At 34.8% G+C, this 19,855-nt stretch overlaps 1 protein-coding gene across 5 annotated transcripts in view; it reads left to right on the top strand.

Annotated features, from left to right (window-relative positions):
- LOC126761032 (SEC14-like protein 2) overlaps nt 1–18,250 on the top strand; it is a 28,031-nt gene extending 9,781 nt beyond the window's left edge. For 2 of the 5 annotated variants that reach the window (XM_050476919.1, XM_050476918.1), the window contains exons 3-9: nt 14,489–14,558; nt 14,623–14,666; nt 16,060–16,177; nt 16,266–16,556; nt 16,635–16,834; nt 17,296–17,605; nt 17,668–18,250. In XM_050476919.1, the coding sequence (XP_050332876.1) occupies nt 14,489–14,558; nt 14,623–14,666; nt 16,060–16,177; nt 16,266–16,556; nt 16,635–16,834; nt 17,296–17,605; nt 17,668–17,813 (1,179 nt within the window). In that variant the 3' untranslated portion in view covers nt 17,814–18,250. Of the gene's footprint in view, nt 1–246; nt 1,422–14,488; nt 14,559–14,622; nt 14,667–16,059; nt 16,178–16,265; nt 16,557–16,634; nt 16,835–17,295; nt 17,606–17,667 lie in introns of those variants that run through there. The other 3 variants (XM_050476917.1, XM_050476916.1, XM_050476915.1) reach the window with 3 other exon arrangements.
- The last annotated feature ends 1,605 nt before the right edge of the window (nt 18,251–19,855 follow it).

Raw genomic sequence — 19,855 nt, 5'->3', positions numbered from 1 at the left:
ACATACATACATATGTACATATATGAAGTTTGGGACTTCATTATAGTTTTGCTTTAGGTTTATATTTTTCTATGGTTCTCTGTTTTATACCGTTATGTATTTTTTCATATCTAATATTCATAGCAGTACCGAAATTTCCATATCCATCACTAAGCAATTTCCTACCGTGCCACTACTTTTGTGGCCATCCACCGCGTCCGATAAGACTCGCGCTCGCGCATTTTACGGCAACTCAGCTGTAGTTAGTCAACAAACCAACAGTCAACAGCCAACAGCCAAGAGACAAGTTCACTATAAACTTTAATATGCTTGTCGGCGTTTAGCATAGACTCTTAATATACCGATGCATAGCCGAGTTCCGCATTAGTATCTAAAACCACGCGTAGTGAAACAAGTTCTGGAGTTGCAACTCAAACTTGAGAATAAAAAATTATTTAACGTTGCTTGACTAAGCCAATGGAAATTAATACAGACAACAATAAAATTAAGTAAATGAAAGCGAAACTCAAAAATCGAAAACAAAAGTGAAGAAGATGCTGAGACATTTTGACGCGTAAAATCGTGTGTGTTAATGTTATTACTGAGATTGTTGCATTTAATGACAATAACAGAGCAGCAACGAAATTACAGAAAATTACCGCTCGCATCCGCAGCATAATAAAGCAAAATTACAAGAAAGTGAGGGAAAATTGCTTTGCTATTGCGCATTTTTCATATACAAACGATAGCATATAAATACTTAACAAAAGAGGCTACATACCTTAATTACATTATGCATACTGTGTGACAAAGTGAAACCTAAATTTGGCAATTCAACGAAAAAGCTCAATGACAAACAAAGAAAAAAATTTAAAAATAAAATAAAATTGAAAATAAAATAAAATAAATAAAAAAGAAACACGCGACGAGAATTGCGAAGCACAATATCTGTAAGAAAGAAGTACATGTATGAAATGCAAAATAAATCTATACAAATGCAAAAATAACAAAAACCAAGTAGAATAAACCCGTATGTGTATACTTCAAAAGTGCTAAACAACCAAAACAGCCGAAAGCAAAAGCAGCACAACGTCACAGTACGAGAGCGTTGAGTAACCCGCCAATGACCGGCTAAACAAAAAGAATCTCATTTCAGGCAGTTTGACCATTTCGCTTTTTGCGCTCCAAGAGTCAAGTGCATGCGCTTAGAGAACAACGTTTACATACTTACAAAGATATTTACAAAACGAAGAGTCATTTGTTATTAAAATTTTTACACGCCACTTGCAGGTCAAAAACTAAATTACCTGCGAGTAACCACGTACTTACATTAACAGATACTTAAGTAGAACTATAATTACTATAACTACCATATATATTGTACAATCACCATGTCCAACATGCCAAGTATTAGCGATGCACAGGAAACTGCCTTGAAGCAGGTGAGTTAATTGATTGATTGCTTGGCATTAATAAGCGTTGATAAGCGTTAGTAAGCGCAAATATAGATTTGTAAGCGTTATTATGTGCTAGGCGAATGGTTTTGTACTTGTAAAATACATTAAACTACTAAGAGCTCGTATGTGCAATTGGCGCGTTCAATGTTATCTTAAACACTAGTTGAGTGAATAATAATAAATAATATATACGTGCAAGCCCTGTAGGGAAAACGGATGTTACACTTTGATAATTAGTTCTTACTGTTGATGCTTAAATTTGCGTTTATATTACTCATACTAAGGGGTATAGACTGAAGACATTTATGGACTAACATATTTGGTTGATAAGATTATTGTTTCAATAGTATTTTAAAGAGGAGGAGTACCTATCTGCCTTTTTATTAGTAAATATAGAGAAAATCCAACTTTGTTGAAATGATATAATAGATTTTTAACTTCTCATAGCCTTATAAAAGAAGTGTAACTGGATCAAATCACATGACTCAGAGCTACTTGGCAGAAACTTTTTTTTTTTTTTTTGATAGTTATACTTGTTGTGCCGTCCTGCTTCCGACCACCAATGGCTCCTTATTCAGTTTTAAATAGTATTGATAAAAAAATACGTTTCGAGGCTCGATGTGCCACCACGGCGCTATGGAAAAAATGTGTAATAATACGTTCAGCATGCTAACTACACCAAAGAGACACTTTTTCTAAATGCAACGTGATCTGAAGACTAACCGTACTCCATAAAAGACGATTTATTCTTACCAAGGTTTTGCTTATCTGTCGGCACCTATCGGATATAAGAGTTAAGGAAAGGGTTAAATCTAAATAAAAAATTTTACTCGCAGAATGCGGGCTTTGGAAATAAATTTTCACGATTATTAATCGTAATGCCGATCTGACTTTTTGCGAACTTTGTCAAAATAAACTGAATATAAATGTCGAATACCCGTGTTTGCTTTGACAGCTATGGCTCTAGGAAATTTGAACCCAAAAATATAAAAAAAATTTAAAAGGTAAGAAAATATTCAAGACTTTTCTTAGATAAATAAAATTCTATACTGCTTGATTTCCCCGCAAAGGCAAGAAGAACCGATCAGACTTTCGGGAAAGTTAATCCGAACTGAGAGAACATATCACAACCATTAACCTCGGAGCTTTACTAAGCCTTTTTGACTCAGCTGGGTTAAATGAAGAATATTAAACTCATTAATTCCTACCAATCTGCTGAACAAAATTATACTTTCATCTACTTCAAGTGTCATTGATTTTATTGCAATTATTCGCATGTTGCATGCATAACAATTTTGTATTATTCATTATTTTCTTTCTTTATTGTTTTCCTATCATCAATTTTTCATATCATTAATTGTTATACAAACGAGTATATATGAATATGTTTGCATTTATTGGCGCCCGTCCATCCAGTTTGTGGAATTATGCAATTCAAGACACACGTTCTAAATTATAATAGAAAAAGTATTTTTTTAAGACTAAAAATATAATGCTTGGCATTTCAACAAGTTTTTGCAGTCAATTAAGAAAATTATTTTAATTCCAATAGTTGTTTGCTGACAGCTATTTCCTACTTCTTGAAATACATTAATAACCATCAACAAGTGGTTCACCTTGAAAATAAATGGAAAACCGCATTAAAGAGTTGCATAACTTTTTCTTTGTTATATAATAAAGCTAACTAGGCCCCATAATTTAAAAATACACATGCGTATTTTAAGTATATAATAAGTCCGTAATAATAATAATTAAATAATTTTCTGTATGTAATAAAATCTTTAAAGAAAAAACCAAACAAAAATTCGAGTTGATCGCGATTTATGACGGCGCTATGAATCTTCGATGCTGCAGTGGTTCTTTTTACCCAAAATTTTCGTCGTTTTTGGTCGGCCAAATTTTATATTTGATCTGATCCGAAAAGGTGATAGGTCGTTTGTATAGAGAAATATATACAAAATGTGCAGAAAGAATTTGGCTTTAATCCAAAAACTATTTAAGATATCGATTTTATTACATTATTACCAGGTTGTTCAATAAGATTTGTCGTTTTATAAGAAAAACACAATTCTATGATTCAAAATACACTTTATTATTCAGTATAATCTTCCTGAACAATAATACACTTGCTCCAACGATCCTCCAATCTGTGGATCCCATCCCTGAAATGAGAATCCGGAAGGTCAGCAAAATACGCCTCAACATCCGTTATGACCTCTTCATTTGATGAAAAACGCTCTCCACGCAGTCGCTGGGGGCCAAATCTGGTGAATACGGTGGATGTTTCCACAATTCGAACTTTAATTCATGGATTTTAGCCATTGTCAAAATGCTCTTGTCCCACGATGCATTGTCCTGATGAAAAAGGATTTTTTTCTTCTGCTAATTTTGTCCTTCAACTGAAGATGTGATAATATTCAGAATTAATGGTTTTACCGGTTGGCAAGTAATGGACAAACAAAATTCCTCTCGCATCCCAAAAAACTGATGCCACATCCTTCTTTGCCAATTTCCGGACACGCACTCGTTTCGAAGCCGAACAACCAGGTTCACACCACTCTTTAGCCTCTTGTTTTGATTCAGGATCATGGTGATAGACCCAAGTCTCATCCATAGTGATGAATCGACGCACAAAACCCACTTTATCCTTTTTAAAACGCTTCAAATGTTGCTGAGAAAGTCGCATTCGAATGTGTTTTTGTTCCATTGTTAGCGAATGCGGCACACATTGTGCACACAGCTTTCTAAAACCCAAAATTTCACTTAAAATATGGCTCACACTGCCTAATGGGATGTGTAGAACCTCTACTAAATCTCTTTCAGTCAATCGACAATCTTCCAAAACCATATTGTGTATTTTGGCTATGATTTCTGTTGTTGATACGGTTTTTGGACATCCTTCACGTTGATCGTCTTAAAGACCTGTACGACCACATTTAAATTCAGCAACCCATCTTACTACTGTTCTAATTGTATAGGTGAACAATCATTATACACTTTTAACATTCGTTCGTAATTTTTTTTTGGTGCTACACCTTCCAAAAATAAAAATTTTATCAATGCACGATATTCACACGGCGACACTAAATTGCTAAAGAGTGTAGCAAGAAAACAAAAAAATTTTGGGCTAGTAGCAACGCCCTCTCTTATCGAAAGACAAAGCTTATTGAACAACCTGATACATATACATATGTAAAAATCGAAAGACATGTGAAAACTTTTACCACTTTTTATTTTTTTTTAATTTTTAATATTTTTTATTTGTATTTTGAAATACACAAACAAAATTTTATTTTCGTTTTTTACATTTTTAATATATTTTTTTTTAATAAAAGTAGTCCCCAACATATACATATGTATAAGTTTTGCGGTACACCAAATATAATCAATTTCATTAAAAAAAAAATGTCGCACTTCAAAAAAAAAGTCACGGAAATCTTGTTTTTTTCGTTAAAAATCGTTTAAAAAAATATGAAAATATTTTCGAAAATAAACAATTCTGGTAGGGACGATAACTATAAATGAGTCGAAGAACATATGTAAATTTTAAAGCAATCGGTTGAATACTTTTTTTTTAGGACCATGACAGTTTCAGAAAATGATGATTCGAGAAAAATGCGTTTAGGAATGTAGCAGCTGCAGACTTGGCGCCTGGTAGACAGTCGCTTACGAACGTCGGCGTTATTCATGTTTTCAATAGGTTTTACCGTCAAAATAAAAAAAATCGATTTTTCGAAGTGATTACATGAGAATACCCCCTTAATTGTTTGAAATTAAACGGACAATTGAAGTTATTCCAACCGAGTTTTCAAGAAGCTCAACTTATATGAAGTTTTCATTAAAGGTATTTATCATCACAAACAAACATTAGTTCATTTCGTTGCTGTTGCTTTAAGTGTTTTTGACTCCGCTATTTCTCAAACTTCTAAAACTTTTGTTTTCACATTACAATACTTCATTTGAACTCACTTTTTCCAACCAACCTCGGGGAATGCTAAGGCATAATCAAGTTTATGTTATTGCTTAACAGTGAGTGTTTCGTTGTTGTCGACAAGAAAAAAGGTGCCGATATTGCTATCGTTAAAAATTATACCTTCTGATTACCCCACAATGCTTTTCTCTTTTGTAATCTGCGTGTGAGTAGAAATACTAAGTCAGTGAGCTTTACATAGCTAATTTATGTAAATATTTGTTTGTAAATAAATAAATGTTAACCCTAAGTGTGCCAACATGCATCTTTCATTAACTCAGGAAATTCAAACATGTTTTATTAAAATAAGTATGCCCACCACTTGACCCTTAGTAGTAGCTTACAACTTTAGTTACGACTGTTAAATATTTCTTAAGGCAGTTTAACGGTTTTTGTAACATTTTAACACGATATACGTAAGTAAACATTTAACCTCTTGTATAAAACATGTTTGCCTTATTATCGCAAAACATTTTGTCAAACATGCTTATGTACGTATGTAAATAGAAATTTAAAATACGGACCACGGATAATACACATATAAATACATATTAGAGTGAGCCAAGAAACTGGCCTCTCAAATGTTTGGGTTGAAATAAACCTACATATGTTTTTGAGTGTTCTTTTATTTCCCAAACTCATTTTTTATTGCAAACGCCCCCCGACATTTCAGTTTTTGACCTAAAAATAAGGATGCAACGTTAACAAACTTTTTTTCAAAGTTGTAGATTTAGGGCAGTTTTCTGGTTAGCAACACCTGTCAGTTAAGTTCTGACCAAGGCTCATTCTTTCGGTAAGGTTAACTTGAACTTATCTGATAGATGATTGCTAACCAGACAAAGAAAAACGGTCCTTACTTGCTTAATGCGAAAGATCAAAAATTCAGTATTTTATATGTATGTATGTGTGGAAAGAACTATAATTTAGGCACGCTTTCAATTGAATAAAGAGCTTACATACGTTGTATGTATACTTGTTTTCAAAGCAAAAACTGAAACTTCGAACGGTGTTTGCAAATATAAAATGCCGGTAAGCTGTGTTTATGCCAATAAACAAGAAGATATCTGAAACTTTAACTTTTTCATATCTTTTCAAATGAAATATGTAGAAAGAAACACAAATTTGCTTAAAAAATTCTTATATAAGCTTCTTTATATATTATAGCAATTAACTTAACTTAAGACAGCTCAATTGATTTTTAATTGAACAACCAGAAAAAGTGCCCATTAAAAGTACATTCATAGGCAAGTACTTAGAAAATTGCCTTATGAATATTAATTTTATACATCAAACAGTTGCAATTTAGAAAAATAATTAAGCGTATTGCAACTAAATGCAATAAAAAATAGATAACTGCTCTACCTTTAGTTACGACGATGAATAATTAATATGTAGAAAGCAAGTGCCAACGCTTTACGCGTATAATTGTCAACCAATTAAGATTTACAGCTCTTTTCGATCTGGAACTCAACGCTGTTGACAGTAGGACACGCATTTAGTTTTCACTTTTCGTATGTTTACTCATTCCCTCAAAGTTTATTTTATTTAAGAGGGTCCAACAAAGATGTATCTGTAAAAATGTACCAATAATATTAATATTTTGTACAAATGTTAACATTCTTAACCATTTGACTCGTCCAACGTAATGCTCCTCGTCGCTAGCTTAAGAATTTTCGAAATTTCAGTACTTTACTTTTATGTTGCCAAAGGCCACTTTTGAACATTTCTGAACTTAAATTCGTAATCAGAGCAACCGCCGACCTCTTTTCCTTCAGATTTTTTTAGTAATACCAACGGAGTCCAGGAATGACTGTAAGAACTAGCATCGATTTGCAAGTGATTGCGGGTATAATAGTTGAATGCTTCGGTAATCTCATAGAAACATACGATAGGTTCCGGTATAAAATGAGCGGAAAAGTAAAAAAAAAAATCAAAGTATTGATTATTGCCTTTTACATATTTTGACGTCTCTGGCAATTTGTGGAAACCATGCCAATTGAAATGTTCGTATTTTGAAGCAAACCAATCAGACACTCAATTTTCGACTTCTGCGTTAGAACCGAAGTGCTGCTCAGCGAATGCGTGGCCCATCGATGAAACCAAGTGGTAATCGGAGGGGCTAACTCTGGTGAAAACCGCGGGTGTGGTAGCAGCTCCCAGCCAATTATTTTGATTGTATCCTGAACCGGTTTTGCTTTGTGTGTAGGTGTATTATCGTGTAACAAAACTAGAGCATTGTCTTCTTACCGAATCGATCTATTTTTGCAGTCGATATTGATGATTGTCCTAGATTAACCCATGTCATTTTATAGTCAGTGACAATTCGATGCAAAACTGATTTCTTTCGTGTATTTGAAGTAAAATTTCTCAATAGTTTTTTCAGTTTTCCATTTTACTTTCATTCAATTCATGTGGCACCCATTTGCCACACTTTTGAATATTTCCCATAGCTTTCAAACGGTCTGAAATTATTACTTGTGCAACATTTAACATGGCAGTCATTTGCTTTTGACTCAAAGTATCAACGTCATCCAATATTGCTTGCTGTTCGGCGTTTTCAAACTTCTTTGGTGGTCTTCCACGTTCTTCATTTCTCACATCCAAAATCATTATCTCTGAACGGTTGAAATCATCTTTTGCATGTTGGTTCTGATAGAACAGGATCACCATATGTCTCGACCAGCATTCGAAGCGACTCTGCAGCACTTTTCTTCAAATGGAAACAAAAAAATTAATGTTTTTCGCAAATCATAACTTTTCGGTACAAAATTTTAAATTTCAACACAATGAATAAATATGCTGTTGTTTGTTCAATGACTGTAAGGTTATTGAATACGGAACTATACATCTTGAGTACATATTTGAAAGAGTATTAAATCTTGGTAAACAATTTTTTATGTATACAGTAGAGTCCCGATTATCCGAACATCGATTATCCGAATATCCGATTATCCGGTCTCATTCGTCTCGGCTCTAATTGTCAATTTAAAAATGTTTTGACATGTTACGACAAGTTTATTTTCGAGTCCGATAATAAATAACGAGAGAGAAGATGAAGAAGAGACTGAAACTGGGGATGTATGTCAAGTACCATCTCACGCAGAAGCTTTTGAAGCTCTTGATATTGCTTTTAAGTGGTTTGAAAGACAGGATGTATCGGATCCCATACAGTTGTTACAACTGAAACGCATCAGGGACTTGGCCGCAATGAAACGATGTGATTCTTTACGTCAAAGACCAATAAAAAGTTATTTCCAACCAAAATTTTAAATTACATAGGCATTATGTAATACATTACTCGGTTTTTATTTATCGTACATATTATTTAAACTACACTTGTAAAACTTATAACATAATAAAACTTTATTATAATTTAAACATTGTTTGATTTGCTTTGAAATCGATTATCCGGATTTTCGATTATACGGAATACCCCTGGTTTTATTTGATCCGGATAATCGGGATTCTACTGTATATGGTACAATATACATTTTAGAGATTATTTTTCGTGAAATTAAAAATTTCTTAGCCAATTATCACAAATACCATGTAAACGCCACTTACACTTTGGTAAAAATTTGCTGAAGCGCCTTCTCCACCATTTCGTATAACTTTTCTATCAAATAGAGAATAATACAGTGAAATTGCTTCTGCATATTTTCTGGAAGCTTTTTCAAGTCAGAAATAGAAAGACTAATTTGCGCATTATATATTCCTATATTCAAATTGATTTGCGTATATCAATATCATCTTTGAATAATATTACAAGTGAAACAGAGCGAAGCCAAAGTAAACAAACACGAGTTTTTTTCATTTAATAACATAATAATATTAACAAATAATAATTAGTCAAAAGGAGCTAAAAGGCATTCCAACTTCCCATAAGAAGCTGCATATTTTTACCTATACCAATATAAATTTGTAAAGCAGTTAATACAAAGTCGAACGCTCTTAAATAATAAAGAATAAACGAAAAGCTGACTCATGATTACAGCATTTAATGAGGTTTCAACAGAAAAAGCTACGGACAACTGATTTAATCTCTATGTAATTTATATTAGCCTACCACAAGCACAATTTAAATACTTTGTCTGTATGTATAACTTTTATCAATCATCTTTTCTAGCTTTGGGTTGTTATATAGACGCTAAAAGCAACAATTAAATTGTTATTGTTTAATACATTTTTAATTATTTTTTATTTTATCTACATATAGATGCAGATACTCCTAAATTACAAACATACTTTTGTACACAGTATATACATACATAAATATATTTAAAAACAAAATAAAAAATACAATTTTTATGTTCTGCACTTGGTTTGGTTTTTTGCCGCGCTGCTCTTGAAGCGCATGAATGTGCTTAATTTCGCTTAAATCGACGTTTACGGTGCAAATTCAATTTTTTCCAAGTCCAACCGGTTTTCTAAGTAGATTTCCTTAACTTAGTAATGCGTCAGGTATTTCTTTATCTTTTTTTCTACGCTTTGAGAATATATCTTGGCGTTTACATTTTTTTTTGCTTTGGTTTTTAAGTCTGCAATTAAGTTAGTAGCCCAGGGTTTAACTAAATAAATTAATTGTATCTTGGAAGTGTGAGTTAAAGTTTAGTTTCTTATAATACTTTTTTGAAATTGAAGTTCAATGCCGTTTTGCATGTCAATGCTAAATATTATTATCAGATTTCAAGCCAGTCTAATTAAAATACTGGTTTATTCATATAATAAAATTCATAATAAATCTGAATGAGTGCTGGACTTAATGCTTACGTCCTACCATCCTTTACAAGTAAGGTATCTGCGTTGCAGTAAACTGTCCACAAACAGAGTTTTCATTTTATTGAAATGAGAATTTTCTAACTACTTTATACTATATCCCCTTAATCGAATATCAGAACCATTTGTATAATTCATTGAAACAATTAATGTCAGCATAGTTCGAACCGTAAAGTAAAAAGAAATCCAATATTTTTGCATTCATTTGAATGTTTTATTAGTCGTAGTTAGAATGATCCAATATCATACTCGTATACACATCCGTTTTTTTCTTCAATTTGTTGTAATTTTTGAAGTAATTTCATAATGCCGCTCTCATAGAAACTGTCGTCCCTGATGGCAAAAGACGTCCATTTCAAATTTCATATATTATGACTAACCTGCATGAAAAAATCAAAATATTCCTAATACACAGCGCCAGTGTGAATACAGCTAATATCAACGTAGTAATCAATAACTTGTGATCAGGCTAATTCGTGCCGAACTTTGCCTTCATTACTTACAATGAAGTAAATCAGTGTCATTTAACAATAAAAGTGCTGACTTATTTTATCTTATTGAGTGAAACAAAGCAATTTCAGCCGTTTTTATGAATAAATATATAGGTACAAATGTATATAGTAACTATGTATGTATTAAATTTTTATGCGTATTACACTCTTACGTAATTAAGACAGTCACCACGTACAAAGTGCGAGTATAAATGTGATTTAAATATCAGATTAATTTATAGGTTTATTATTCACTACAGTGTAGAAGTACAAGATAGAATCACTTACCAGAAAATTATTGAAGTGTTCAAAGGCTTCCTTGTGGATTACATTCACTGACGTTTATTGTCTGAATGAGTAATATATTCGAGATCTTATATCAAAAAAAGTAAAATAGAGATAATATTGCGACACGCAATGTCATAATATACAATTATTACCCTCATTTCCTTCATGACGTCACGAATCAATGTATTTTTCCGTCAAATGCGCTATAAGACAAGTAGTGACACGAAACTGTCGCAATCTTAATTTCTGTCGTGATATAAGAATGTGGGAAGAAAATATGTTTGTTTTAAATATAAGGTATATTAAGTTTGTCATCAGAATCGAATGATTTAAGAACGACGTTAACAGCACATGCCGGTTGTTCTTTAAGAAGCGTCGGATGACGACTAAAAAAAGTATATATATAAATGATCAGGGTATGTTGAGCTGAGTCGAGTTTGTAGCACCTGAAGAAGTGTCGGAGACCGTCTGTATATATGTATATCCGTCAGTATGTTCTGAGTCGTTTTCCATCCGTCCGTCTGTATATATACGAACTAGTCCCTCAGTTTTTAAAATATCCTTTTGAAATTTTGCAAACGTCATTTTCTCTTCAAGAAGCTGCTCATTTGTCGGAACGGCCGATATCGGACCACTATAACATATAGCTAATCGGAATCAAGTTCTTGTATGGAAAACTTTCACATTTGACAATGTATCTTCACCAAATTTGGTATAGATTATTTTCTAAAGCAACAATGTAGCACCTGTGAAGGGTATATTGGCTTCGATGCAGCCGAAATTAACGTTCTTTCTTTTTTTTATTATTACAACTTTTGAGCATATCAAATAGCAACATTTAGATGTTTTTTGAATTTTTCATAAAATTTTTTGGAGATTCAGTCAGTGGCAGCTGGCAGCGACTCCTCGTAGTGGTCAGTATAACAGACAAATAATTCATGTAAAATCAAAATTTCAATGGCTAATAGATGAGTATACGCCGTGATTAATCGGAAGATTTGGAAAAAATGAATTTTTGGCAGGTGTAATTTTTTCCACAAATTGCCTTGAAAAAAATTGTTGCTGTCGAAAAAAATCCTTCTATCCTCGTGATTGAGGTCATCCTCTTTAGAAGAACTGTGTAAAATTTCAATAAGATCGCTAACTAGTTTCTGAAAAACCGTGACCACCGACTTTGAAAACAATGTTTCGAGAAAAACACGATCAAAGATTGAATCAGCCAGTTTAGCCTGAAGGACCGCTCTCCCAAATGTTTTTTGCTAAGTTGGTATGTCTGTCCTTAATTAGTACGTCAAATATGAGAGCGATCTGCCTACCAGCTTTTTACAGCAGCTGCTTAAGTTGGTACAGCTTTGCGGTTTTTACAATGGATAAAAATATCGAACAAATAATTAGTCTCAGATTTTGTATTTCTAACCAAATTTCATGTGCAGAATCGTTGCGAATGTTGAAAAAGGCTTACAGTGATTCAGTTACATCAAAAACGCAAGCCTGCGAAAGGTATAAACCTTCAAAGATGGTCGAGAGATCGTTGAACCATGCCTCATTCTGACGACCGTCAATATCTTCAACTGATCAAAATATTAAAAAAGTGAAAGATATGGTTCTTGAAAATCGTCAGACAAGTGTTAGAGAGATGGCAAGAGAGCTGGACATCTCTCGCGAGTCCGTTCATTTGGATATGTTGGGTATGAAACACGTTCTTGTTCGACTCGTTTCGATAATGGTAAATTTTCTTCAAAAAGAGTACGATTGTGCCAAAAACCCAATGAATACCATCAACCACCGTATTCACCAGATTGGGCTCCGTGTGATATTTTCTTGTTTCCCAAACATAACATGACATTAAAAAAATATAAATAAAAAACGATTTTTTTGAAATTTTAAATCCCACAAACACTTGTCAATCTGTATTTAAACTAGACACGGTTCATTTGTCACATCTGATGTTAGCAAGAACATTGTTTTTGAGTAATGGTATCCAGCAACAAATCAGTAACTTAATATGTACTCACATATATTTGTATACATACATACATATATACTAAGGTACAAAGGCACTTCAATAACATATACCATTTTATCAATTGGTCGCTTGCGGTCATCATTGAAACACAAAATTTATTAATTTTTTTTTCAGATTTTCAATTTTACTTCCTACCCAATTATTTTGGCCACAATTATATATTGTTCAGATATGTACATATGTACATACATATGTATGTATAGAGCTTTTGTGCAAACGTGGCTAGAATTGCCAAGTAAAGCACGACGAAAATTAAATAAAAATCGAACTCGTAACTAAAATTTATGTGAAATTAAAAGTGATTATAGACACGTATTGTATATTAATATATAATTATATATATGCACATTACAGATATGTGTATAAGTATAAGTATGCAAACTTGTTGCCTGATATAAACATATTCAAATGTATTTTACAATATACAATATATGTAAATATAAAAATTCTTAAAACATAAATTGATTAGACTCATTAGTCATCGCTTTCATATTTATGGTTTATATGTAAATATGCATATGCTGATTATCGAATGATTACGATACGATTGTTTAGCTTAATTCGGCGCTAAAACATGCGCACATGCGCACTGTGTACTTTCGCTTTGATCAAAGTGGGCAGGTCTATACTAACTGTGATGCGTTCGTTTCGGTCAAAACAATGATTAAGTCAAATTTATGCAGAAACCTGAATCCAACAAAGCCATCGTATCGCGGTGCAAGCACAAAGCGAAATCAAGTTGAAGGTCGGCACTTTTTTAAACAATAAAAAAAACACAATATAAGTTTAATTCACAAAACCTTAAAGTTGTTTAACGGAACTTAAACAGCTTAGCTCTGATTACCGGCTTTTAGCAGCTGCTATTAAAGACAGTGATAGATACTCATAACGGTTCAATGTCAGGTGGAGCAAAGAGCAAAATAATATTAGTAGACAAAAAGGTGCGATGGGGTCAGAAACTTTTACAATAAAACAGTTAGATTTTGTATTCACCGGAGCTCATTTAGGCGTCAAAGTGTTTATGGCCCAGTTAGAGCTTCGTGAAACTTAAGAAAAGTAATGTTGCTAAAAAACATAATCTATTATAAAAGAGCACAAAAATAATTCAATTCAAGAGTGATTAATTTCGAGGTTTCCCACTTTTTTGAAAAAGCTCCTGAAGCTCCTGAAAACCAAAAGTGGCTCAATTATATAAAAAAAGTCCATATGAAGATGGTAGCTGGGTCTTATAGCACTTTAAGCAATAAATTATCAGTACTTACTTACAGTTTTCTAAGAAACATTGGCCCAATGGTCTCGTAATTGAAGTTGTTTCTTAAATTTTGAAGAAGAACACCCCAAAAATGAATAAAATAATGTTTGTGTTAATTAAAAGTAGTACTCGTATTACCAAGAAATATTGAAAAAAAAAAATTTTGCCCTTAAAATATATACCTAATCCTATCACAAATCCTAGTTTTATATTAACAAAATTTAAAAAACGTTTCTATTCTTTTTACAGTTCCGCAAAAGTGTTTCCGATGTGATCAATGAAACCCATGATGATTACTTTCTCCTACGTTGGCTACGTGGTATGTATAAGTACTCAAGTTAATTTTCTTAAGATATTTATTTACTTTTATATTTTTTATGAAGCACGAAAATGGGACCCAGAGGCTGCCGAGGAAATGCTGCGGGCGGTAAGTTATAATAGTTTTATACCAAATAATATACAAGGTGCTTTCCAAAGTAAACAGGACTTTTAAAAAAACAGAACAAATGGTTTTTCGGCAAAATCAATTTATTTTATTCAAAATAGTCTCTTTCTGCTTCAATACAGCTTTTTGCACGGTCCAAAAGCATGTCGAACGAGTGTTTTAGCTCGTTGGCCGGTATGGCCGCCAGTATGCCGGTGCAAGCCTTTTGAATGGCCTCTACGTCGCACGGTGCCATATCAGGTGAATACGGGGAGTGGTTAATGGTTAAAATGTTATTTTTGGTCAAATAATCCGTCACAAGCGTCCTTCGAATGTTGGTTTGCTCGTCAGTCAATTTGTGCGGAACAAACCGTACACACACCTTTCGTAAGCCCAAATGTTCGGTCAAAATGCAATAAATCCATTTCCATGAAATTAAGTGATGATTTCGGCTGATTTTTGATGAATTCACGCACAGTTTCGGTGGAATTTCCGGTGATCACGGATTTTGATTGGCCCACATGTTGATCGTCATTTATGTCCTCACGACTACTTTGAAAACGTTCAAACCACTCGTGCACTCTGCTACGGAATAGGCAATCATCGCCATAAACTTGTTTTATCAATTGAAAGGATTCGGTAAAAGTTTTACGAATTTTAAAACAAAATTTAATGTTGGCTCTTTGTTCGAAGCTCATTTTCGCACCGATAACACAAACATACTGACACTTAAAAAGCAATAACTTCACTTCCAATCAGTGAAATATCATGAAATTCTCACCAATCGACATATAGATTTCCTGTTTGTAGGGTTAATAGAACTCTGACAATGAGTTTTACTGAACTTATATTGCTATTTGAATTGTAAGTCTTGATATTATGCTATCAATGAAGAATTCTAAGATAGATTTTGAGCACAAAACCCAGCAAAAAAATGTGTCATACTTTTTTTTAAAACTGATCGAGACTCGACGATTAATATGGAGTCTCCTAGTTTCCTATTTGACTTGGAAAGGCTGCTTGTAATATTTTGCTTACGTTTGGAAAAGCTCAGCATTTTTAAGATCCACTATAAGTCGGTCTTCTGGACGATTACGTGCTCATCACACTATGAACTAAGATTTTAAATATACCAAAAAAATATGAAAAAACACCATAAGTGCAGTCCTATAATTATGTATACATAAATAAATAGAAAAACCCGAAATAAATTCAAATGTCATCTCCAAAGAGTTTCAAACATAACCGAGTATTCACAAAAACACCGAGAATTTTCCGATTAAAAACAAAAATCAAAATTCCAGTGAAATTCGAATATTTGCAATATACAAATCCTGCCACTCCATTAATTTAAGTGCAAAGAAATTAGAATCCGTTTGTTTTTTGGTTTCTATAGAGTCTGAAGACCCGCGCTATGTGGAATGTGGACAACTTGGAGAAGTGGGATGCGCCGCGCGCCCTCAGAGAATATCTGCCCTACGGTCTAATAGGCTATGACAATGAAGGCTCGCCAGGTGAGTGACAACGCCCTGTCATAAGTTCAGAGTTTAGTATAAATTTGCAGTTGACAATATGTGTGTTTTTTCTTTGTTTCGTTTCCAGTTATTGTCTGTCCATTTTATAATTTTGACATTTGGGGCATGCTACATTGCGTCACACGCTTCGACTTCCAACGCTACTTGGTGCTGCTGCTGGAGCGTTTCATGCAAGCCGGCTACGAGCAGAGCAAAACACATGGTCCACAGGCACGTCAGCTAGTCGTCTTCTTCGATATGGCCAACTTCAATTTGAAGCAGTACGCGTGGCGTCCGGCAGCCGAGTGCGTTTTATCTACGGTAAAGCAATACGAAAGCAACTATCCGGAATTGTTGAAAATGTGCTACATAGTCAATGGTGAGGAAGAACCAATGCTGCCACTATTATTAGAACTAACTAACTATATATATCTATTCCTTCTTTATCCTGTTATAGCACCCAAACTGTTCTCTGTTGCCTTTAATTTCGTCAAAAGGTTTCTGGACGAATACACAATGAGTAAAATAAAAATATACAAGAACGGTTCAGATAAGTGGAAGGAGCCGCTGTTCTCCCATGTCGATCCAAATATATTTCCCAAATGCTTTGGTGGTAAATATGTGGATGAGAATGGTGATCCAGAATGCAAATCGAAGGTTAGTCGGATCTAATTGTACAAATTTGTTATCTTCAGCAAAGTCTAACACAGTTTGAGATATTCCGGGTAGATATAAGGTAATATCTGACAAAGTGTTCAGAATGAAGAGACGATTTTATTCCTTACTTTGTCTCTTTGTGCCATGACCAAACAAACTTCAGGTCAATTTCGATATCAAGAAAGCGATTATCTCAAGAACTAATTTATTCTCTTGCTGTGAAAGATGTTGAGAAAGTAAATCACCTCCAAAAAAAGACGGAGATCTCATGAGATCTTAACCATTAGGCTACTTGGGTGGTATCGCCCACTTGTCAAATTATATTTAGTACTTCATTATGAGGTTGAAAGTTTCAACAAATGTCGGGATCAACAAGCTTTTCCTGGCAAAGTTGCTTATAACCGAGGTTTAATGGTTTCAATCTAAACTTTTTTTCTTCCCATTCTTCTTGTTGCTTTCAGATAATTTGGGGTGGAAAAATTCCGCAAGACATGTTTGTCGAGCAAGGCACTGAAGATAATGATAAAGACTATACCGAGACCACAATAAATAAAGGCAACAAACTAAAACTGGACTTTTATGTAGATGAAAAGAAACAAGAAAACTTAGTGTTATCATGGGATTTTCGCACCTTCGACTACGACATCAAATTCGGTATATACAGCATTGACAAGTCGTCTGGTGAAAAGCGTAGCGAAGTGGCGCTCGGCACAGTCTATTCCAACGAGATGGACGAAGTGGGCTTCATCTCAACGCGACCCAATACGACATGTAAGTGACGATGCCATTACTTTTTTAAAACAAAGGTAAATTTTATGATCTTCTCTCTTTAGACACCGTTGTCTTTGATAACTCACACAGCTACTTGCGCAGCAAACGTCTACGCTATTGGGTGGATTTAATCTCGGACGTTGACGACATTACCGAGCTTTCGGCGCAAGTGCAGCAAACCGATATTGTGGAAAAGAACGGCGCTTAAACGCTTGAGTTATTAGGGAAATGGAATAGTGGGCGAACATTGCGATCGAAGAGTCGGCTGGGATGTGATAAATCTATGCTAGCAAACCAAATATGCAGACGGATTCCACGCACAGTATATCGAGTCATTTTTTACTAACGTAACAAATATTGTAAGAAGCCAAATAAGAAAGACAAAAACAAAAACAAAAACAAAAAGAACACAATCATAAATATGTATGTACTTATAACAAAAATTCATTTACCATATGCTAAGGGAAAACTCATTATTTTGCAATTATTATTGAATACAGTCTAAATATATAATAATAATATATTAAATACTGTTATGAGAACTACTATGTATGTATGTATGTAAAATAGAAAATCATAAAACAATAAAAATAGCTTTATATACGATTATTCAAGGCAGGCTGTTCCTCTGAACAGAGTATATTACATTTGTTGTTGTTGTTGTACGGATACCTAATCCCCGTTAGGATGGTAAGGATTAGATAAGTTGTCATCGACGTCATTGAAAGGTAGACCCAGGAAACGTAAAGTTTCGACGGGGTCGAACCAAAGGGAGGAGGGTGTCAGATGAGTAAGGTTACAAGGCATGCAAAGAGGTGGCTAGAGTCATGCGAGGACTCATTGCACGCTTGCATATATTTGATATCTCAGGATCTGTTCTGGATAAGTAGAAGTTTAACCTGCTACAGTATCCAGAACGAAGCTGCGCTGGGGTCACTCTCGTTTCTCAAGCTCTTCGTTTGCAAAGGCAGGTAGTTTGACTCCAAGTACGGTCAGTTTAGATGTTATTGGCTCCACTGTGAATGGCTGTCGTAGTTCGGAGTGCAGTGTTTGCAACTTACTCGTCTGCGTTTCATTGTATCCAGGCAACCATATTGGCACGCCATAGTTAAGGACCGATCGACCGACGTTTATTTGGCCTTTCCCCATGTGCTGCCGACTAACGACTTAAGAGTTTTGTTGTTGCTCTGTACTTTGGCGATAACCGTGATCGTATGAGGAGTGAAGAAGCACAGACTGTCGAAAGTCACACCTAAAATTTTAGGGTTATTAACAGTCGGAATCTTAACGCCATCGACTGCAATACAAGTATTAAGGTCAAGTCTGCATTCCTTCGTCCAGTTTGTGAATATGGTCGCTGTCTATTTAGGAGGAGAGGGTTAAATACGAGGTGATTAAAGTTTCCTTTGGTGACTGCGGGAGTTTCGACGGGGAGAGGACACCACCCTGCGGAACTCATTGTATAACGCTACGCGGATCGTCCTCTCGCAAGATGGTTTCTGGTTAAGGCCATACACTTTTCGTCTTTGCGTTTATGACGCTAAATACTGTGGTGGTACTGTGCACTTTTCGGAAGCCATACATGTGGTTTGCTAGGCTCAGGTGGGGTGTTAAAGTCGGAATTGCAAGGCCTCAAGTGTCTTCACTGGAGTGAGGAGAGTTATAGGACGATATGCAGGTTTCAATACTGGGACCACTCTTCCGATTTTCCACACATCATGTATTTGAAGAGTGATCAGCGACAAGTTGATGACCTTGGTGAGATAGCTTACGCCCGTCGAGCCTAGATGCTTTAGTATCAGCATGATAATTCCATCAGGGCCAATGGATTTTGATGATTTTGCTTTGTTAATTTTATTGTAAAATCCGAGTTTGTCGCGGGTGTGCATAGGTGATCCTGGGAGTAAGAGAGTGGCGTGTAGATGGTGGTGGTTGCAGCTGTAGAACCCGCAAGGGCGGTTGTCGCACTGTGGTGTTGGTTTGCGACGCCACTGTTAGATGTTGCGGAGGTAGACACCTGCGGCATGGGGCAACATACGACACACTCCACTCACGTGTGGTGCACAGGCCGGAGCACGTTGGGAGGTGCACTAGCCATTACAAGTGTTGCACTTGACTGATGTAACATTCCCACGTATGACGGTCTGACACACTCTGGTGGAGGGGTGGGGCAGTGCGCGAACTAGCTGCAGATGGCATAGCTGTAGAGGCCAATGTCGCAGTAGTGCGTTGGTTGCATGGGGCCACGTA

Source organism: Bactrocera neohumeralis, chromosome 6, assembly GCF_024586455.1.
Source record: "Bactrocera neohumeralis isolate Rockhampton chromosome 6, APGP_CSIRO_Bneo_wtdbg2-racon-allhic-juicebox.fasta_v2, whole genome shotgun sequence".
NCBI classification, from domain to species: domain Eukaryota; kingdom Metazoa; phylum Arthropoda; class Insecta; order Diptera; family Tephritidae; genus Bactrocera; species Bactrocera neohumeralis.
Note: the sequence above shows the minus strand (reverse complement) of the source record. Positions and strands in the feature narration are given on the sequence as shown.